We start from the raw sequence: 23,631 nt of genomic DNA, 5'->3' as shown, positions 1-23,631 counted from the left end.
GAGATCTGGGAGGGGTGCTGTGTAGTATTTACAATTATATGGGAAAGCAATTATTTAGAATAGTAATGCAGCAACCATCATATGACAGAATCTATGTGATCTGAATAACAAGAATCGGAAGTACAGGACATAGAGTCGTGTACTATTGTAAGGCAAGTTAAGTGAAAGACAGAAAATTAAAAATACACTATGAAAGATAGAACAGGGGAAACCAGTCAAAACAATGCAATTTAACAAACTAAGTGAAGAAGACTAAACAGAAAGGAGAGAAATACAAAAGTACTAATAAAATAGAAGATGTAAGAATAATGAAAAAATAATAATACAAATATACAATAACTTGCAAGTTCTCTGGAGTAGCAAAGTGAAATTTGTCTCACTGTCTCAGTTGTTGGGATGACCTTCTTTGGGTCCAACTCTGGTCCTTTAACAGCTCCAGATTTTATTGTCTCACTTGTGGGGATTTAAAAAAAAATGAAAAGGAAGGAAGGAAGAAGAAATAGAAAAGGAAAGAGGAAGAAGGAATTAAAATAAAAATAACAATGGAGCTTCCTACTGGATTTAAACTGGTGAAGCCAGTTCTGCTGGTGTTCCTGGCTGCAGCAGGGTGAGAGGAGATTGGTTTTGCTTTTCTCCTTTCTTGAGATGCACTTTTCTTAGCAGTTGCCCTGCCTCCAGCCCAGTTCCTCAGTTTGCTGCCCAGCCCCCTGTGCCCAGCAGCCTATGCTTTCAGTCCACTAGTTGCGCTATCCTTGAGGTGCACCAATTAGGGACAACTCACACACCACCTGTTCACCCTTTGCTGTCCTAGATGCTAGGGACTCTCAGAGTCCTTTCAGGGTAGTTCAACCCCCACCCCTCTTTAAGTCTTTCTGGGAATTGCTGACTTCCTGAGCCCTGCAGCTCTTCTCTGCGGGGGCATCTCCCCCTTCCTCTTAGAGAGCCAGTCAGCCCTTGGTACCGCTGTGGCTGCTGCTGTAGATTCAGGCATGAGCCTCCTCTGTTGCTGACCCCATGGTGCAGGGGTTGGGTTCGAGATGTCTGGGCAGCAGGGTCAGGCGCGCTCTGTCCTGGCGCTACAGGTGTGAGCGCTGGTCCTCTGGTGCTGGGGCTAGATGGGCAGCCACCGGGCTTCGGGGTTAGGCGTGTGCTGTCCCTGGGGCTATGGGCATGAGCACTCAGCCTCCACTGCTACAGCGGGAGGGCAGCCGCCATGCTGGGGGTGGGGGTTGGAGTGCAGGAGGCTGGGGCAGCTGATGCGGGAGAATTCCCCAAACAACCACTAAGTGCCTCTATTTTCTCTTTTTCTTTTTGAAAATTTCCCCCTATCCAAGCCTGCGCTCCAAATAAGCACCTGGCCTTTCACACAGCCCAACTCTACAACCAGACTGGGGACTGACCTGGTCAGGGTCTGTTACTGCCCAACTCTTCCCAGCAAGCGTCCACAGTCTCAGTGGGTGCAACTACCCCTGTGAGTTAACTACTTCGTCCTCATTCTACACCCCGCCCTCTGCCACCCCGCTGTGACTTCGAGCATCCCTCCTGGTGCTGCTTAAACCTTGTTTGCCAGGGGAGGGTGCTATTGATCTGGCTTTCTACCATGAATCCTGCGGCAGACCCAGTGGTCATCAGGCCTGGAGCTGCAGCCACCCTGGTTCCCAAGCTGGTCTCAGGGACCTTATTGTCCTGAAACACTCTCCTCACCCTCTGATTTTTCAATGTCCTCTACAATTTTTGGTCTCTAATTTTCATATATGCTGGGATACCGTTGGCTGTTCACTCTGTTCCTCAGAAGATTGGCTAGGTGTTTCACCTGTATGTAGGGGGAAGTAGACTCCACTCCCACCTATCTCGCCACCATCTTCCCCCTGAAACAATTCTCATACACTGAAAGCTTTAAGGTAAAAGTTATTAAATATGCTAAAAGGCATGACAACAGAGTTGCTGAGAGACACTTTGGACCTCCTCCCACAGAGTGTCATCAGATTGTGGAGGCAACAGGAAGAAAAGCTTCTTCAGAGGGCCAAGACAGAACAAGGCAATGTGAGGGAAACCTCCGAGTGGTTGGAGGTGAAGCAAGAGGTAAAGACCTGGATTCTGGAGCAGCATCAAACTGACATCTCTTTCGACCAAGAAGAGGTAAAAGGATTACACAAGATAAAAACATTGATAATTTCTCAGGGACATCTATATGGTGCTTTATCTTTATGAAGAGAGAAGGTTTGAATATGAGGACACAAACGAAACTTGCCCCAAAACTTCAGTGGTCTATAAGAGTCAAATTTTGGAATTTGATTATTATGTTGTCAATCTTCAAAAGACTTACAACTTTGAGCTGTGTCAGATCACTAATATGGATGAAGTCCCACTCACATTGATGTGCCACTCAACAGAGCTGTGGACGTCAAAGGAGCAAAGACCGTGGCTGTTAAAACTAGTGGTCATGAGAAAACACATTTCACTGTTGTTCTAGCCTGTTGTGCACATGGGACAAGGCTACCACTTGCGATTATCTTTAAAAGAAAAAAGGTTTCTGAAAGAAAAGATTCCAAGTGGAGTTTTTGCCCACATGCAGGAAAAAGGATGGATGAATGAAGAAGGCATAAAAACCTGTTTTAACAAAGTCTGGTTGGAAGGCCTGGTGGGTTACTTAAAAAAAACAGCTTTGTTTGTTTTGATTACTTCAAAGCCCATGTTACACAAAGTGCAAAAGCAATCCAGACCTGAAAACTCAACTTGCTGTGATACCCACTGGGCTAACCAGCCAACTGCAACCTCTTGATATGTCAGTAAACAAGCTCTTTAAGGCCCTAATGAAGAAAGAGTGGACATTGTGGATGCAGTCACCTGGTAATGATTTAACACCTACAGGCAGAATCAAGAAGTCATCCATCACCCATGTTTGTGCTTAGATCCTAAGATTGTGGATCGATGTCAAGAAGGAAGTGGTTGTGAAATAATTTTTTAAAAGGCGGTATCAGCAATGCTATGGGTGGAACTGAGAATGATGAAATTTACTGGGATGAGGACAGTGACTCTTTAGAAGACACAGTAATACAGAAATTGAAGAATATGATACTTCTGCTATTGACAATGGCAAAGAGTTCTTGGCCTTCTGTGATGCGTAAATATCATGAATTTGTTACCGGTACATAAAATTTCTTGTACAATAATATGTTCAAAAATACTAAAATTCCTTTATAATACAGAAAACAAGTGTCTAAACATAAGTAAAAAAATGAATTAAAAAATTAAAAGATTTTTTCCTGGAAGTTTGGGCCAAAAACATGCGTGCACATTATACACAGCAAAATATAGTACCTCCCCTGGCACTTTTATTTAAATAACATTTTCAACCTTCATCTTTGTTTCAAAATTTAGAATTTGATAAAGGTAAAAATAGTTGTTCAGGTCATGTGCAGAATACTAACATATAATTATCAGCTTATTTAACAAACCTTAAATAAACCAATTGCCATGCTAATTTTACAGGCATATGCAAATCAGTCAACAAAGATTGGATCTGTTTTGGGGAAGTGTAAACCAACTGGCTATGACATCTGGAAGCAGTGGAATTTTAGGAGAGGCTTGAACAGTACTTATTCTGCCCCTAGATAAATTTATTTAAAAGATTTTTCTCCTTCGCCCATTAACAGGATCCCTACCTATTCATTCTTTATCCTTTAGTAAACCCCAGTGTGGTCCTTTCTAAACTGTATTTACAGATTTGGGAAATCTAAACTGTGACTGTTGACTCAGCCAGCTCTGGAGTGTGAAGAAGTTGTTATGACAGAATGGGACCGATTGCTTGCCCTGCAGATTTTTTGTTGGTCCTGAGAAAAATAACATGGTTATAATCTGAGATATGAATCAGTCAAACAGACCTAAGCTTCATTTTTCTGTATTTAACTCTTGACTAATCTTCATAGAACCATCTAATGTGTCAAAGTGTTATGAGTTTGAAAAAGAAATGATTTGAAAGTATTTTTGAAAGAAAGAGGAAAAACAAACAAGAAGCATACCGATCTTCGGTATTGATTGTTTCAGCTGTACTAAGTACCATAGCAGGATGGGGTGGGGCATAGAACAAAAATCATTAATTTAATCACTTCTTCCAAACTGAAAGGCTACATATAGTATAGACACTAAATTCTTTCAGTTATGAGCACAGCTTTATTATATAGGCCTTTTTTGTAAAAATATTTTAAAGAACTCTAAATGAAACCTTAAATTTTCATACATATTTCGTGTTTCTTTTTTAATTCTCACTTGCATTTTCTGAGGGAGGAGTTGCTTATTTTTATCATAGTTTAAACATTGCAACATCATTAAAGCAACTATTGTTAGTAAAAACTAGTCTCAGTGTGGGGGTGGGGGGGCTCTGCCAGCAGAGCTCCCCTTGGCTACTTTGGATGAGAATAAGTCTACCATGACTTGATCTACTTGGGGAGGAAAGGTGGCCAATCTCTCAGAGGAGGAGGGCCTGTAGCCTCTTTCTCAATGGGCTTTTATTGGATTTAGTTTGCATAGGAATGCAGGGCGTATATGTAAAGCTCATCAATCATTGTCAGGCAGTAATGATCAAGGAATAGATAACATTCAAAGAACTATAATGGTTTATTCTGAGTCAGGGTCAGATAGATAGAGTGATGTCAAAGAGCCATAAAACTTTGGGAAACAAACTCATTTTATGCTTGGATCCTTATTTAAATTGAGGGCATGCTTAGCAAAGCAGGTTTCACGGGATTTTATGCGTGCGTTCTTAGGCCTGATGGACCCTGGGAACCACCCGTTCCTACACAGGGCTGCACCACCCTCTGGCATTGTTTCAGGCTTGAATCAGGTGTGGGGTGCAGGCAGCCAAGAGATTAGGAGACTTTTTACAGATAGAAAGAGGACTCAGGCTATAACAAAGCTGAGGGGTGAAGGTCCATCACCCCTTTTCTATAGTCCCCTAAGTCCTTCCCTGATGGACTTCCCTTCGAGACTGTACCTGTCTTACATTGTTCCTCCTTTCAGGAATCTTACCCGTCATTGACTATTGAGCCATCTTCCAGGGAGCAGGCAGGGTGAATGAAGTAAAGGGGGCAGAGGCTGCACCCCTGCCAGGAGGATAAGTTTTGTCTCCTTAGTGGCTTACGGTCCCAAGGTCTTTTTACTCAGCCTTAGCCATGGGGGGTTACATTTTCTGAAACCAGGCAGGGAGGTTCCCAACACCTGGGTGTCTTGAAATTCTTTTCTTTTTTCTTTTTAGTCACACTATAGGCTATAGGCCAAATCTAGCCTTTCACCTGTTTTTATAAATAGTTTTATTGGAATATAACCATCCCTATTTGGGTTTTGCCTATGGCTACTTTCAAGCTACTATACCACAGTTGGGTAATTACAACAGATACTGCATGGCCTATAAAATCTAAAGTATTTATTACCTGGCCCATTTCAGAAAAAGTTTGCTAACCTTTGAACTAAGGATTAATGAAGTATTCTATTTTTTTTCCAGGGTGTTATATATTGTCTTTGCATTAATATATAGTAGTAACAATAAAGACAACAAACTCTTTGTAAATTATTTTAAAGAGATAATGCAATAACTGCTTGAGCATGCTGTCTTTAGGGGATTATGGTCTGGGTGTATTTTTAAATTTTTGTCTGTTTTCATTACTAACACTATTTCAAATATCCCCGTTTTCTCCTGAGTTTTAAATCTCTGTTCTGCCATGTACTAGCTATAGTACCTTGAACAAATTGCATGAATTTTCTGTGTCTCTTTTCTCCACCTGTAGAAAATAAGGATGAAAATGTTATCTGCATCAATTTAGTGAAAATTAAATGAGACAATACATGTGAAGCCCTTATTATAATACCTCACATCAGAAACGTACTTAACCATCATTGTCATTATCATCTTCATCACCACTCCTATAAACACCACTACCATTGTCATTGGTTCCACAACATACTCTGTCCTTTTAAGTGATGAATTTAGAGATATGGAGAAGCCACCTAATTATAGAATGGTAAAGAATTATGTTTTAGCCAGAGGATTGGTAGCCTTGACAGAGTGCACCAGGAAAACAGAAACCACAGCAGTTATTTTAACAAAAGATAATGTGATATGGGGGGTTGTTTACAAAGGAATTGGAGAACTGAGAAGGACAAATGGGAACACCAAGGTAAAACAGATAGAAACCACAGGAAGCAGCTACCAGGTGATTAGGGACCTAGGGGACTAAACTGAAGTTAGTAGATCCTTAAGTCTGGAGGAAGTACACCACAGGTTTTAAATATGAGGTGTCGGTGAAATTTACACTTTAAAAAGGAAAGAGATGAAAAATCTTTTGAGAAAATGTACTGAAACAAGACCTGTTGTTTTGTTTTGTTTCTGTTTCTGTTTTTCCAAATAGGACATTAGACAATTAGCTATTGCTAGATAGAGAACAACATGAAACTGGCAATTTTTGGGTGGTTTTATAGTTTGATACTTAATGTTCTAAGGCTATCAAATGGAAGGTTATCTTCAATACCTTCTGATTGGTAGTGGCTGGCCAAGAACAAAAAAAGAATCTTTTAGCAGTATCTGCTATCTATATGGAATGAAAGAGGGCTCGGGGAGAGATGGATGTACACAGTCTATTCCTTTAGTCATTCTGTCATTTTAGAGTAGTGATGAAATCTATCTCTTGGAAGTCACTGGGTTTCATTTATTCAACAAATACATAAAATACTCCCTATGTGCTAGGTGTAGGTACAATTCTAGGCACAGGGTACACAGGAGTGAATTGAACAAGAATCTCTGCTTCGCCCTCGCCAGTGTGGCTCACGCTGGTTGGAACATCATCCTGCAACCAAACGGTCACAGATTTGATTCCCAGTTAGGGTACTTACCTATGCTGCACATTAGATTCCTGTTCAGGACTCATAGGATCCCAGGTCTAGGCACGTAGAGGAGGCAACTCATCAACATTTCTCTCTCGAATCAATGTTTCTCTGCCTTCCTCTGTCTCTCAAAAGCAATGAGTCCTGGCTGGTGTAGCTCAGTGGATTGAGCGCGGACCTGCAAACCAAAGGGTTGCCCATTCAATTCCCAGTCAGGGCACATGCCTGGATTGTGGACCTGGTCCCCAGTGGGGGTCACACAAGAGGCAACCACACATTGTTGTTTCTCTCCCTCTCTTTCTCCTTCCCTTTCCCTCTCTCTAAAAATAAATAAAATCTTTAAAAAATAATAAACAATGAAAAACATGTCCTCGGGTAAGGATTAAAAAGGTTTTTTTTAAGTCCCTACTTTTATAGAGCTCATGTTAAAAGGGAAGAAGGCACATAAACATGATTAACTAAAATATGTAATGTGCTGGAGAAAAAAGTTAAAAAAGAAGACAATATCAGATGTGTGTATTTGTAAGTGTATGGTGGGGGTTGATAGGATAACCAAGAGGGACTTCAACTGGAAGGTGATACTTGAGTGAAGACATGAAAGAAGTTGTGGAATTGAAACATGTGGATATCTGAAACAAGAGCATTCTAGGCAGAAGAATAATAAATAAAAGAGTCTGAGGCCAGAGCATGTTTTTGATAGTTGAGGAACAGCAGCGGGGTCAGTATGGTGAAACACTGAGGAGAATATTAGAAGACAACTTCAGAAAGGTACCCAGTCTGAATCATTAGAGACTTGCAGAAGAATGAATAGACTAGGGTTAAATAGCATTAAGAGTCCATTTTAGGTTAGTAATCACAAAGTCCATAGTTCTATGTGTTTCTCTAGCCACATTCTGACAAAACCCAGTTTAACTTAATTTTTTGTTTTTATGATAAAATCAAGTTTTTAAAATATTTTTATTGATTATGCTACTACAGTTTTCCTACTTTCTTCCCTTTATTCCCCTCCGCCCTGCACACCCCCTCCCACTCGCATCCCCCCCTTTAGTTCATGTCCATGGGTCATACATATAAGTTCTTTGGCTTTTACATTTCCTATACTATTCTGAACCTCCCCCTGTCTATCTTCTACCTACCATTTATGCTACTTATTCTCTGTACCTTTACCCCCGCTCTCCCCACCCACTTCCCAGCTGATAACCCTCCGGGTGAACTCCATTTATGTGATTCTGTTCCTGTTCTAGTTTTTTGCTTTGTTTGTTTTTGGTTTTGTTTTAGGTTTGGTTGTTAATAACTGAGTTTGTTGTCATTTTGCCATTCATATTTTTATCATCTTTTTCTTAGACAAGTCCCTTTGCCATTTCATATAATAAGGGCTTGGTGATGATGAACTCCTTTAACCTGACCTTATCTGGGAAGCACTTTATCTGCCCTTCCATTCTAAGTGATAACTTTGCTGTATAGAGGAATCTTGGATGTAGGTCCTTGCCTTTTGTGACTTGGAATACTTCTTTCCAGCCCCTTCTTGCCTGCAAGGTTTCTTTTGAGAAATCAGCTGACACTCTTATGGGCACTCCTTTGTAGGTAACTGTCTCCTTTTTCTCTTGCTGCTTTTAAGATTCTCTCCTTCTGTTTCATCTTGGGTAATGTAATTATGATGTGCCTTGGTGTGTTCCTCCTTGGGTCCAACTTCTTAGGGACTCTCTGAGCTTCCTGGACTTCCTGGAAGTCTATTTCCTTTGCCAGATTGGGGAAATTTTCCTTCATCATTTCAAGTAAATTTTCAATTTCTTGCTCTTCCTCTTTCTTGCTCTCCTTCTGACACCCCTATAATTCGGATGTTGGATTGTTTAAAGTGTTCCTGGAGGTTCCTAAGCCTCTCCTCACTTTTTTGCATTCTTGTTTCTTCATTTGGTTCTGGTTGAATGCTTATTTCTTCCTCTGGTCTACACCGTTGATTTGAATCCCAGTTTTCTTCCCATCACTGTTGTTTCCCTGTACATTTTCCTTTATTTCACTTAGCATAGCCTTCATTTTTTTTATCTAATTTGTGACCGTATTCAACCAATTGTGTGAGCATCCTGATTACCAGTGTTTTGAACTGTGCATCTGGTAAGTTGGCTGTCTCTTCATTGCTTAGTTGTATTTTTTCTGGAGCTTTGATCTGATCTTTCATTTGGGCCTTTTTTTTTTTTTTTTTTTTTGGTCTCAGCATGCCTGTTAAGTAGTAAGGAGTGGAGCTTTAGGTGTTCACCAGGGCAGGGCAACCCATGACACTGCGTTGTGACACTGTGTGTGGGGGAGGGGTTCAAGAGGGAACAATGCCACTTGCTCCGCTCTCTGCTGGTTTTCAGTCACTTCTTCCACTACCCACAATCAAATTGGGCCCTTCTGGTGCTGATTCCCAGGTGGGTGGGCTTGTGTACTTTCTAGGACCCTATTGGTCTCTCCAGTGAACTCTCCTGTGAGGCCAGGAGTTGCTCCCACCACCTCAACCCCCACAGGTGTTTTCAGTCAGAGATTTGAGGCTTTATTTCCCTGTGCTGGAACCCTGGGTTGCCTGGTCTGTCTCGCTCCCCAGTTGTTCCTCCTGGTTTTTCTGCAGTCGAATGTGGGACTGCCCAGTCCGCAGTCTACCGCCTTGCTGTGCTTCCTCTCCACCCAACTGCCTGTCTCTACCCCTCCTACCGGTCTGGGTGAATGTTTCTTCTTTAACTCCTTGGTTGTTGGACTTCCATACAGTGCAGTATTCTGTCAGTTCTGGTGGGTTTTTTGTTTTTAAATTTGTTGTTTTCCTTCTTTTGGTTGTGCAATGAGGCACAGTGTGTCTATCTACGCCTCCATCTTGGCCGGAAGTCCTAAAATCAAGTTTTTTAAAAAGTAGATTGCAGTTGGTAGTTTTATGCCTATTTGTTAACCTGTCTTAAATCTAATTTTTAGTTCTCTGTTTACTTTAAATTTTTAGTGGTTGTTGGCTGATCCTTCTACCAGTACAAAAAGACCAGCTGAATGCTGATAGAGTACCATCTTTTCGTAATAAAGGGACGATAAACCTTAACTAAATATCATGAATCTTGCGAGCAGAAATAGATTCATGGAATGGATGATCTGTCTTTATGAACTAACAAATCTGCACCCATGTTTCTGTAATAGGATTGTTAATTACTAGATCTATTTTTCTGTCTCCCCTTTGTTATTTTAAAATCAAACATTTGTGCTTTTAACATCCTAGTGATTTGTTTTAAAATACATCTAATTTTATTAACATTTGCTTCTGAGGTAATTATGACATGATGTCATATGCAGCTGGTTTAAGTAACCTGTTTTTGGTTTTTTTCGCACTGCACCAGGTTATATTGAAGGTACTTGTTTGCAGTAATGTGGCAAAAGGGCCTTTGAGGCAAGTAAGAAGCAGATCTAGGCAAGGAAAAACACCTTTATTTTGAAGATACTGGACCCCTATTGAGTATAGTGATTTCCAAGCAGAGTTTTGATATACCTAGTGTGCTGTATTTTATCCTTCTATAAATATGAAAATGACTCAGGTTTTTTCCTGGTTGCACCCTCCATCTTGGATAGCTTCTTTGACATTTGATAGAAAAATATGTCTCACTACAACATAGTACATCTTTAAACAAAGGAATTTGGATTAAGAATATTAACTACTGTACTGCCCCCCCCCCCCGAAAAAAAATAAGGGCCTATTGACCAACAGTTACACCAGGATAATTACTTTCCTTATTATCTAAGATATTGATAACAAGAGACTTTCTAATTTATTTCATTTTCTACTAATGTATTATAAATTTGTTTAGACCTCATTGAATTTTTATGTATATCCTAAGCTCAGTTTACCCCATTCATATAGCATATTGATATAAAATGGAAACAATTATTAATTATCTAGCAGCACTGTTTCAGTTATCTTTCTTCAAAGTTTCATTTTATGCTATGAAAACTGTTTCAATAAGCAATTTAGTGAGAGAAGGAATTAAATGTTATTAAATAGCTTTGCAGATCTGTGATGTGAAAGATTTTTGGTGGCTATTGTGGTGTTATTCTTCATAGTTCTTCCTCACTCCCAACCTCTTATCAGTCACCAGACACACAGATTATATATGCAAAATCTATCTTGATTTGACTGCTTATGCCCCATTACCACCATTTGGTTTAAGCCACTGATTCCCTCTCGGCTATATTACCACAGCAACCTCCCAGTTGTTCCTTCTGTCTCATCCTGTATCAGTCAGGAATCATATTCATACACAGGGTGGGGCAAAAGTAGGTTTACATTTATGAGTATACAAAACATAGTTTATTCTTGTATTATTAATACAAATAACTGTAAACTTAGTTTTTCACAACCCTGTATAAAAACCCCTGTAGCTGTTTTAAGCAGGAAGAGATTTAATACAGGTAGGTACACTTTAATATATATTTTTCATTTATCGTTGAATGAATGGAAGTGAGTGTGGTACATAGTCACAAATGTAGATGTGCATGATGTGCATAATACACGTTATGTAAGTTACTATACCTAATGAGTCTTCAAATCACTTTTAGGAAAATCTGTTACATTTTAAAAACTGATTTCATAATTTTAAGATCTCACATTAAATGTAAAATGTAAAGCTATGAAGAAAATTAATCAGAATCTTAAAAAATGAATCAGTTTAAACTTTTTTCAAGAAGCTGTTGATTTGAACCCTGGTATAAAAAAGTACTTTTAAAATACATACAATCCAGTTATTTTATAGGAATTTACAGTTTCTGCAGTGTTCTTTGAGGCGGTGTTAATGGTATAGCCTCTGTTGTCATGGAAACAAGTCTCTGAAGGCAGCCTCAGAGGCTAATGATTCCGTGGTGTTGCTGTGGTTAGAAACTACTGAGACTGTTGGTCATCTGGTCAAGATTTTTTTTTTAAACGAAACTCTTTAGAGCTGATCTTACTGAGTGATACAAATGGAGCAGGAAAAGGATGATGACATAATAGTCACTATTGTCTAATGAAATTAGGAGGCAGGAGGTATGTAAGATTTTTCAAGTTTAAACCACTTGGGCTGAAATACCTCCTCTTCTGTAATAACCCAACTATTATGGTACTGCATATTGCTGGTTCATTATTTCTATTAGAATCTTAAACTGATACTTTCTAATTTAGAATCATCTTATACAGGTCCCCAGAATTTTACCATACTCTAAATCCTGCACTCAAAAGTATCTTCTTATTTTTTCATTTTACTTTATTATCAGATCAAACATCTAATCTGTTCCTCATCACTCAGTCTTCATTTGATTATCTATTAACTGTTTAAGGCTGTATTTTTGTCTCAAAAGAAAGTTACTTTGTTCTTTTGTAATTCTTTGTTACCCGAATTGGCTATTAGCTGTGTCTAGGAAATGGCTGTGTGTTGTCAATTGTTTTTTGCAGATTTTGTCAGCAGTATCGGTCTTTCTTAAGTTAGAGACAGGGGCATATGTTCTTTTTCAAAGGACTTGCTCAATGCAGTATAGAGAGTGGGGTGGAGCAAGATTGTATAAATTTTAGGAGTTTTTAAAAATAGGAGGGAAGGAGGGAGGAAATAGCAAAATCTAATGGCCAAAAATGTCTTTCCACAGGAAATAAACCCAGTAACAGAAGTCCAGCAATTTTTCCTAATTCCTCACAGTTTACCTTTTGTGTGCTGAACCTCAATTGTAAAATGAAGGGTTGAACTTGATCCCTACTTCTTCATCTTTAATAGTTCTATGTATCATTGAAATTTGTTAGCATCTTTTACAAATTTATTTTAATACATTTTCAGTTTATTTTCTAGAGAATGAGATGATAAATTATCATAATTGATTTTCTCTTGATATGAACAGTAGGTCTCCCATTTCTCACACTGCATTATAATAGAAAATTAGAAATGTAGAATTTGAAATGACAAGGCAGGAGGGAAAGCTGCTTGTAATCCTGCCCTGACACTTTTCATCTTTCCTTTTTTATTTAATGTCATATAATAGGCAGTATCCCATGTCACTTACAAACTGTTCTTACAGATGACTTATAATTGTCACCTAATATTTCTTTAGTCTTATATAATTATCATTATTTACTTACCATTTTGACACCTTCGGATATTTAGGATATTCCACATTTCCCCAAGTATAAATAGTGCTCAAGGGAATGTATTAAGAATATTAAAACATTTGATTTTTGAATTATTCCCTTAGGATATATTTCCAGAATTACTAAGTCAGAGGTTAGACATTTTTACCACTATAGACAATAACTGTTGAATTGCTTTTTGTAAAGTTTGTATGGATTTATATATCCAAGGGCAGTGTGAGAGAGTACCTGTTTCTACACATTAAAATTACTTTGAGTCTGTTTTATTGTGGTAAAATATACAGAATAAAATTTCCCATTTTAATGAGTTTTAACCGTATAATTCTGTGGCATTAATTACATATTCCCAGTGCTGTACAGTCATCACTATTTCCAAAACTGTTTCATCACATCAAACTATGTAACTATTAAGCATTAACTCCCCATGCTCTTCTCTCCCTTTTAATCTACTTTCTGTATCTATGAATTTTCTATTCTAAATATTTCATAGAAGTGGGATCATACAGTGTTGTCCTTTTGCATCTGGTTAATTTTACTTAGCATAATGTTTTCAAGATTCATCTATGTTATAGCATATTTCAGAATTTCATTCCTGTTTATCGCTAAAATATCTATTTAATGCATATACCACATTTTGTTTATTCATTCATCTGTTGATGGGAACTGGGGTTCTTTCCACCTTTTGACTGTTGAAAATAACACATCATTGAACATTGGTATAAGTATGCAATTCCCTGCCTTGAGTTCTGTTAAGCATATACCTAGGAGTAGGTAGGTAGGTCATATAGTAATCTATGGTTAGTTTCTTGAAGAATCCCCTAACTGTTCAACAGAATTTTCTGCACCATTTCCACCATCAGTTTTTGAGGGTTCTAGTTTTGTACATTTTCACCAGCACTTGTTACTTTTTGGTTTTGTTTTTCCTTTTTTATTACAGCCTCCTAGCAGGTGTGAAGTGATATTGTAACTTTGATTTGTATTTCTCTAGTGAACAGTTATGTTGAGTATCTTTTCATTTGCTTATTGGCTGTTTGTATATCTTTTTTAGAGAAATGTCTACTCAAGTCTTTGCCCATTTTTTAAATTGTCCTTTTGTTGTTGAGTTGGAGTTCTTCGTATATTCTGGATGTTAAACCTACATCAGATATATGATTTGCAGAGATTTTCTGTACGTTGTCTTTTCACTTTCTTGATAATGGCCTTTGGTGTACAAGAGGTTTTAATCCTAATTAAATCCTTATTTATTTATTTTTGTCAATTATACTTTTTTGATGGTCATATTTAAAAATACATTGTCAAATTCAAGGTCATGAAAGTTTACTCCAGTTTTCTTCTGCAAATTTTATGGTTTTAGCACTTATAATTAGGTTGTTGATTAATTTTCAGTTTTTATATATGATATAAGGTAGTGCTTTAACTTTTAATTTGCATGTGGATATCCAATTTTCCCAACACCATATTGAAGAGACTTCATACATTTTTGATAAATTTGGATTGACTGACATGATAGATAAAAAAAGTCAACATTATAATTGTATTTTATATTTTTATCGTTGAGGGAAAGCATAGTTTCAAGTTTAGCAATTTGTTCTGTTTTAACTGTCTTTTAATATACATTGTCCCCTTATTGATTTAATGTTTTTCTTATACATGTAAAATATGTCATTGGTATAGCAAACATTATAAATTAAACTGTTTATAGGGTTTGGGGCTTGTAGAAAACACCCTTCTGTGTTCCAGTTACATCTTTATTAAAATAATTGAATATAGTCAGAAAGCAGTAATTGAGTGTAAATATCAAAACTTTTCAGTTTAAATTATGTCACTAGAGTTCCCACATCTTTTTTTATTTTTCCCAGAATATGCCTGACACGTTACAGATATATTCAGTGAATGCTAATTTAATTAATGACTTTACAGGCAGGTTCTTATAGTAGAGGTTAATAGCACAGATTACTTTAAAGTATACAGATTCAGTTTTGAAATCCTTTGAATGTTTTGTCTGTGAATTTGTGCGCCTCAGTTACCTACCTGATGGGCTAATGGAGTTATTTTGGATTCTTTGAATACAAGGAGTTAAGTAGTCAAATATATTTGGAATACTAGAAAAATATTTTGTGGTCTGTCTCTTAAGCTAGTGACTTACCTCCTAGAGGAGGAGCATTGCAAGTTAGTTATCTTTAGTTATTTTCATTTAAATATCTATGAGGCGGTCACTTGTTTTAACTACAGAGTAATTAAAACATTTAATTATTTTGGACTAAAAAATAATTACTTCTAAAATAATTCCTGGAGGCCATTTTCTCATTTAAATTGAGGTAATTTATTAATATTTCACCTATTTCTCAGTTACTTCTGAAAACTGTGATTTATCTTTATGACAAAACTTTCTGTTGTGTGTTCCTTTTTACTTTGGTATTTTTCCTGATTTTTTGTCATTGATGATTTTTAGCCAACAGAAGCTGTACCTCTCTCTCCTCCCACTGTCCCTGTGATCCCTGTCCTGCCAGTCCCTGCTGAGAATACTGTCATCCTACCCACCATACCACAGGTTTTTATTAGTTTCTTTTTTCTTTATAAAAATTTAATTTGCTTTTAATGTTTCATTTGTATTTTTTTCAAAGTGTTTTAATTATTTTTTTGTTAGATTTGATCATTTACTTTGAGCTTCAGTTCATATCTTTAGGGAATTAAATATTTGGGATTTAATATAAAGTGGGTTTCAATATTTGCCATTTTATTAGGTTGTCTATGAAATAGGACACATACTAAACTTTATAGTACTGAACCTCCTTAGATTTGTTATCACTATTTTTGTACTTACAAATGTGAAACAGTTTTAAAATATTTTTGTTTTTGGAAATCTTGTTTATTTTCTAAAGATAATAAAAATCATTGTCTTCCTAATCTTGTATTGGATGTGTTATTTTATGTAGCATTTTGTTTCACATATATCTTTATCTTCTTTGGAAATACTCCTGTTTCTGTCATTTGATTAGATAACATACTTAACATTTATTGGTTAAAACAATAGCCAGTATATATATAAAGTGTGTGGGAATTCTTTGTGCTATCTTTGCAACATTTCTATAAATCTAAAACTGTTCTCAAATAAAGTTGATTTTTTTAAGTTAACATGTAATAGCCAAAGAATAAAATGAAATAATAGCCAAATGTTACAGACTCTCAACCTTTTTCACTTTCAGAGCTTTAGTAGTTCCAAGGGATGGCTTCTTAAGACACTAACTTCCTTACCAACAGAGTTATCCAAAGTCCAAATAGTGGTAGTACTATTAAGTATAATAATATAATCTTTGGTGTGAAAGATCTCAATCTTACTCAAAGTGTAATTAAGTATATCTTCAGGTATGTTTTACAGTTTTTGATCTATAGCAAAAATCTAGGTAAAAATAACATTTGCTGTGTAAATGCAGTTTCCAAATAAGTTCCATGAGGGGGGACAGGTGGGATATCAACTGTGATTACTCACATCACAGTGCACTCCCCCTCTCCTAAAAAATGAAAATCAGTACGAACATCATACAGGATAGGATTTTAGGGGGAATTACAGGTATTGCACTAAGACTTTAATAATTCTAAATAAGCAGCTGAAAGGATTATTGTAATAATGTAGCATCTTTCTAAGTATCTAGGATTTAGTAATACAATATTTTTTAGTAGGAGATTTGAAAGTTTTTTTGCTCTTGTCACTTCAATTCATCTGTTTGTTAAAATAGTTTTCTAGACTCCTTTAAAATTTTCTAGAAGCTTCTGTTCTTAAAATATTCAATAGGGAACCTGTTTCCTGTTCAGAGTTCTATGATTTATTTACTCCAAGAGTCCCTAACATAGCATCACACTACACTTGGAAATCTTTGGGACATCGCATAGCCTTGTAGTTATAAAGGTCTTGGAGTCAATTTGATCTGGTTTGGAATTCCAATCCTACTAGCTTGCTAGCTGTGTAACTGTAACTAAGAAGCTCATTCTGAGCTTCTATTTACTCATCTGTGGCACTGAAGATGATAATAGGACTAACTTGAGATGTTTTACAGTAATTGAAAGAATAACAATGCATGGGTAGTGGCTGGTACGTGATCTTCGCTATTCATATTGTTATTTCATATTTCTTTGAGATAGTAAACCAGGGAACACGTTTTTTGTTTTGTTTTTTGTACAAACAAACGAGGATATCTACACGAGAGAGGTGTTTTTATTCTGCTTATTCTCATTTTAGTTTTCAAACATACTACAGAATTCCATGTAGTGGAATTTAATAATTTATATTGTACTGTGTGAGAAGCCTGTGGGTGTGCCTTATTTTCCAGAATAAGTGTTTCCTGATTAATCGAGTATAACATATACATTATAAAATTCATACACCTGATTAAAATGTTTGTCCCTGAATAAGTTTTGAAGTTCATACTTAATATATAAACCAATTTTAACATTTTAAATGGATATAATTTTTTTCTAAGGATCTACTATACATTTTAGCTGCATCACGATGTAATAGAAATGGAAGGAAATGACACAAGATTCCGAATCTAGTCCTGCTTTTGGGACTCAAATAAGTTACTTAAGCTTTCTTACTTTTTATACTCCCTTCATCTACTAGAATGGGGGAATAACACCTCTGACTACTTCAAAATGAGTTCGAGGACCAGGCAAATTAGACAGAAGGATAGCTAGTAGGTCATATTTGTCTTTCAATATTTGTATATCTTTTATACTTTTCAGAATGATTTTATATTGATACCACATCATTTAAATTCTATGAAAGCCCTGTAAAGTGCAAATTATCACACTTATTAGACACAGTGTTACAGAGGGAGAGATATTCAACAGCTGCTTGAAGTTGCAGAAAGAGCATGTATTTTATAATATGACCTACCACTTCTTGGCCTTTTTCACTATTTCCTGGCCTCACCCTTTTGTGGCTGTGTGATGGTGGGGAAATTACTCAGCTGCTCAGAGCCTCGATTTTTCCACATAGAAACTTAGCACATAGGACGTGAATAACAAATGCTAGTACTTCCTAATGGAGATTATAATCATATAATTTCTATGATACTTGCCTATTAAATACACAGGCTTATATCCACGCCAACGTAAATATTCTGCTCTAAAACCAAGTGCTTTAGACCTCTGATTCTGCCAGTTGTAAGGAGTTATCATGTAATGATGGTATTGTTGAAAATGCTTTATTCCTGGTTTTTTGTGTTTCTCAAAGTCTTTGTTCATACTCAAATATGTGCTTTGGAGGGATTGGTTTTTCTTCAGTTTTTTGTTATTGTTCTAATCATCTATATACTAAGATGAATATAACATTCTCCTTGTCTTCTAGGAACCTTCCTACTTTCTGCGCAAGATACAAGTTGATAAATAATTCCCACATAAGAGTAGTTACATTAGAAATGTATTCAATTCAGAGCATCCCATGCTTCTGACCATTCAAGTTTCACAAAACATCTGAGTGTTGGGTCTTAAATGATTTGACCATTAGGGTAATCTAAAGCATGACTTGATATATTTTCATTTTACTGGTAATCTTAAATAGAATAGCATACTTTGGATTTACCTTGATGAGCCTTTTTTAACCATACACTAATATGTGACAGCAGTGCCTATATTCTATTTGTGGTTTTTGTTTTGGTTTTTTTGCTTTTGTGTTTGTTTATTTTTGTATTATTTTCGGATCATTTCATGCAGTGTACATATAAAAGTGTTTTACTAAACTCCTTGTTTTGGCCCTTTTTAAAAGATTTTTATTTTAATTTTTAAAGTATATTTTATTGATTATGCTATTACAGTTGTCCCATTTTTTTCTTCCTTTTATTTCCCTCCACCCTGCACCCCACTCTCCCACTAGCATTGCTCCACTTTAGTTCATGTCCTTAGGTCATACTTATAAGTTCTTTGGCTTCTCCATTTCCTATACTTTTCTTCCCCCTGTCTATTTTGCAGCTACCATTTATGCTTATTCCCTGTACCTTTTCCCCCCATTCTCCCCCCTCCCCTCCCAACTGATAATCCTCCATGTGATCTCCATTTCTGTGATTCTCTTTCTTTTCTAGTTCTTTGTTTTTGTTACTGTTCTTTTTTAGGTTCAGTTGTTAATAGTTGTGAGTTTGTTGTCATTTTACTGTTCATATTTTTTAAACATGTTTTATTGATTATTCTATTACAGTTGTCCCCTTTACCCCCTTTATTCCCCTCCGCCCTGCACATCCCCTCCCACCCGCATTTCCCCCCACTTTAGTTCATGTCCATGGGTCGTACATGTAAGTTCTTTTGCTTCTATATTTCCTATACTATTATTCTTAACCTCCCCCTGTCTATTTTCTACCTACCATTTATGCTACTTACTCTCTGTACCTTTTCCTCCCCTCTCCCATTACCACTTCCCCACTGGTAACCCTCTATGTGATCTCCATTTCTGTTTGCTTTCCTTGTTTTTGTTTGTGGGTTTTTTTTGTTTTTTTTTTTTTTGGTTCAGTTGTTAATAGCTGTTTCTTGTCATTTTACTGTTCATATTTTTGATCTTCTTTTTCTTAGATAAGTCCCTTTAACATTTCATATAATAAGGGCTTGGTGATGATGAACTCCTTTAACCTGACCTTATCTGGGAAGCACTTTATCTGCCCTTTCATTCTAAATGATAGCTTTGCTGGATAGAGGAATCTTGGATGTAGGTTTCTTGCCTTTCATGACTTGGAATACTTCTTGCCAGCCCCTTCCTGTTGCCTGTAAGGTCTCTTTTGAGAAATCAGCTGACAGTCTTATGGGCACTCCTTTGTAGGTAACCGTCTCCTTTTTCTCTTGCTACTTTTAAGATTCCTTGTCTTTAATCTTGGGTAATGTAATTATGATGTGCCTTGGTGTGTGCTTCTTTGAATCAACTGCTTTCGGACTGTGAGCTTGCTGGACTTCCTGAAAGTCTATTTTCTTTGCCAGATTGGGGAAGTTCTCCTTCATTATTTGTTCAAATAAGTTTTCAAATTCCTTGCTCTTCCTGGTCTTCTGGCACCCCTATAATTCAGATGTTGGAACATTTAAAGTTGGCCCAAAGGGTCCTAAGCCTCTCCTCATTTTTTTGCATTCTTGTTTCTTTTTTTTTTTTTTAATATATTTTATTAATTATGCTATTACAGTTTTCCCATTCCCCCCCTTATTTCCCTCTACCCTGCATACCCCCTCCCACCCACATTCCCCCCCTTTAGTTCATGTCTATGGGTCATACATATAAGTTCCTTGGCGTCTATATTTCCTATACTATACTTACCCTTCCCCTGTCTATTTTCTATGTACCATTTATGCTACTTATTCTCTGTACCTTTCCCCCCTCTCCCCCTCCCACTCCCCTATTGACAACCCTCCATGTGATCTCCATTCTGTGGTTCTGTTTCTGTTCTAGTTGTTTGCTTAGTTTTCTTTTGTTTTGGTTTTAGGTGTGGTCATTAATAACTGTGAGTTTGCTGTCATTTTTACTGTTCCTATTTTTGATCTTCTTTTTCTTAGGTAACTCCCTTTAACATTTCATATAATAAGGGCTTGGTGATGATGAACTTCTTTAACTTGACCTTATCTGAGAAGCACTTTATCTTCCCTTCCATTCTAAATGGTAACTTTGCTGGATACAGTAATCTTGGATGTAGGTCCTTGCGTTTAATCTTGGGTAATGTAATTATGATGTGCCTTGGTGTGTTCCTCCTTGGGACCAGCTTCTTTGGGACTCTCTGAGCTTCCTGGACTTCTTGGAAGTCTGTTTCCTTTGCCAGATTAGGGAAGTTCTCCTTCATTATTTGTTCAAATAAGTTTTCAAGATTTTGTTCTTCCTCTTCTCCTGGCACCCCTATAATTCGGATGTTGGAACGTTTCAAGATGTCCTGGAGGTTCCTAAGCCTCTCCTCATTTTTCCAAATTCTTGTTTCTTCATTCTTTTCTGGTTGGATGTTTGTTTCTTCCTTCTGGTCCACACCATTGATTTGAGTCCCAGTTTCCTTCGCATCACTATTGGTTCCCTGTACATTTTCCTTTGATTCTCTTAGCATAGGCTTCATTTTTTCATCTACTTTTCGAACAGATTCAACCAATTCTGTGAGCATATTGATAACCAGTGCTTTGAACTGTGCATCCGATAGGTTAGCTATCTCTTCCTCGCTTAGTTGTATTTTTTCTGGAGCTTTGAAGTGTTCTGTCATTTGGGCCATTTTTTTTTGTTTGTTTGTCTTTCCGCGTCTGTTACTTTGAGGGGCGGAGCCTTAGGTGTTCACCGGGGCTGGGTAACGCTGGTAGCTGTGCTGTGACGCTGTACGTGGGGGAGGGGCCCAGAGGGAGCAATGGTGCCCGCTTCACTCTCCTCCAGATTTCAATCTTTCACTCTGATACCCACAATCAAACTGGGCCCTTCTGGTGCTGGTTCCCGAGTGGGTGGGCTTGTGCACACTCTAGGCCTCTGTGGGTCTCTCCAAGGACCTCTCCTGTGAGGCTGGGAGTCTCTCCTGCTGCCGCCCCAATGCCCACGGGTGTTTTCAATCAAAGGTTTGAGGCTTTATTTCCCTGAGCTGTAGCCCTGGGTTGCGTGGTCTGCTTTGATCCCCGCCGTCTGGTTTATCTATGTTCGAATGTGGGGCTGCAGTGTGCTACCCGCACTCTGCCTGCCCCGCTCTCGGCCACTCGGAGTCCGGCCCTCTCAGTTTATCTGCGCAAATGTGTGGCCGCAGGGTCTGCTAGTGCTCGGACTGCCTGCCCCGGTCGTCCCACACTCCGCCAGTCTCAGTCCCGCCACAGCTACGTGAGTCCTCTCCACCCCGGTGCCCGTCTCCGCCCCTCCTACCGGTCTAGATGAATGTTTATTTTTTATTTCCTTGGTGTCGGACCCCCTTGCCGTTCGATTCTCTGTCAGTTCTGGTTGTGCGAGGAGGCGCAGTGTGTCTACCTACGCCGCCATCTTGGTTCTCCGCATTCTTGTTTCTTCATTCTGTTCAGGTTGAATGTTTACTTCTTCCATCTCCAAATTGTTGATTTGAGTCCCAGTTTCCTTCCCTTCACTGTTGGTTTCCTGTATATTTTTCTTTATTTCACTTTTCATAGCCTTCACTTCTTTCTCTATTTTGCACCCACACTCAACCATTTCTGTGAACATCATGATTACATGTGATTTGACCTCTGCATCTGATAGGTTGGTTATCCTTCATTGCTTAATTCTGTTTTTGGAGCTTTCTTCTTTTCTTTCATTTGGGATATATATATATATATATATATATATATATATATATATATATATATATATATATATATATATATCCCCCCCCCGGAGTGCCTGTTACATTCTTTGGGGTGGAGCCTTAGTATTTGCTAGGGTCAGGCTACCCACTTAGCCGAGTTGTGGCGCTGTATGTGGGGGAGGAGTCCAAGAGGGAACAATGCCACTTGTTCCACTCTCTACCCACTTTCAGTCACTTGCCGAGCTTCCCACAAGCAAATTGGGCCCTTCTGTTGCTGATCTCCCAGGTGTGTGGGTTTGTGTACGTTCTAGGACCCTGTGGGTCTCCAACAAACTCTCCTGTGAGGCTGGGAGTTTCTCCCACCTTTGACAGTTCCCACAGGTTTTTACAGTCAGAGTTTTTGAGGCTTTATTTCCCCACATTGGACCCCTGGATTGCTTGGTCTGTCTGACTCCCCAGTTGTTCCTCCCAGTTTATACTCAGGCAAATGTGGGACATCCTGCTCTGCCAGCCGCCTCCTCGCACACCCAGTCCTCCAGCCTTGCTGTGCTTCCTCTCCACCCCAGCCACCTGTCTCCACCCCTCCTACTGATCTGAATGAGTGTTTCTTCTTTAACTCCTAAGTTGTCAGGCTTCCATACAGTTTGATTTTCTGGCAGTTCTGGTTATTTTTTTATTTTAAATTTGTTGTTGTCTTTCTTTTGATTGTGCAAGGAGACAAAGTTTATGTACCTATGCCTCCATCTGGGCCAGATGGCCCATTTTAAAATAACTGGATCTTAGAATTCTTTTAACACTGTGTTTTAAAATGTAAAATTTGAAATTGTGTTAGGATGCTGCAATGTGTTACAGCAGCAATCCTTCCAAGGGCATTTGAAATTGAATAGTAAAAGTTGGATGGGCAGAATTATGTTTTTTTGTCTTGTTATGGATACTTGGGTCAGATTCTTTAGGGGTTTATTGCTTCCTCTTTCTGGAATATCTCTGCCTCTTTACTACACACCCCAACACCTTCTTAAGTAAGTTGTAGGATTTCATTGTCCAAGTTGAAACATACACAATGGTATATATTGGCAGAAACCACTATGGTTTACAATGTATTTTCTTTTATTTTACTTCACTGGGCCCTCCTACACTTCTCTTGGGTAAAGGCATATGTTGTTGTCCCGTTATAAATGGAGAAAATGAGTTTCAATAACACTTGTGATTTACCTGTACAGTCAAAGTCACTGAATGGCAGAGTGATTTAGAGAGAGACCTAGAACCAAATCTTTTGGTAAGTATCACTTGAAGCAAATTGCAGGGAAGGGTCTTTCTTAATTTGAAATAACTTTTACTCCCTGGCCAGCTAAGCCAGTTGGTTAGAGCATCATCCTGATACACCAAGGTTGTGGGTTGGATCCCAGTCAGGGC

At 38.0% G+C, this 23,631-nt stretch overlaps 1 protein-coding gene across 8 annotated transcripts in view; it reads left to right on the top strand.

Annotated features, from left to right (window-relative positions):
- The window catches only part of DLG1 (discs large MAGUK scaffold protein 1), a 319,299-nt gene that overhangs the window by 92,744 nt on the left and 202,924 nt on the right, over positions 1–23,631 (top strand). For 5 of the 8 annotated variants that reach the window (XM_024577974.3, XM_024577970.4, XM_045185869.3 and 2 more), the window contains one exon: positions 15,441–15,539. The exons of the other annotated variants lie outside the window; for them this stretch is intronic. In XM_024577974.3, coding sequence (XP_024433742.1) covers positions 15,441–15,539 — 99 coding nt within the window. The remainder of the gene's footprint in view (positions 1–15,440; positions 15,540–23,631) is intronic. 8 annotated transcript variants of the gene reach the window in all.

This window comes from Desmodus rotundus, chromosome 2, assembly GCF_022682495.2.
Source record: "Desmodus rotundus isolate HL8 chromosome 2, HLdesRot8A.1, whole genome shotgun sequence".
NCBI classification, from domain to species: domain Eukaryota; kingdom Metazoa; phylum Chordata; class Mammalia; order Chiroptera; family Phyllostomidae; genus Desmodus; species Desmodus rotundus.
This window is presented reverse-complemented; position numbering and strand designations above follow the sequence as displayed.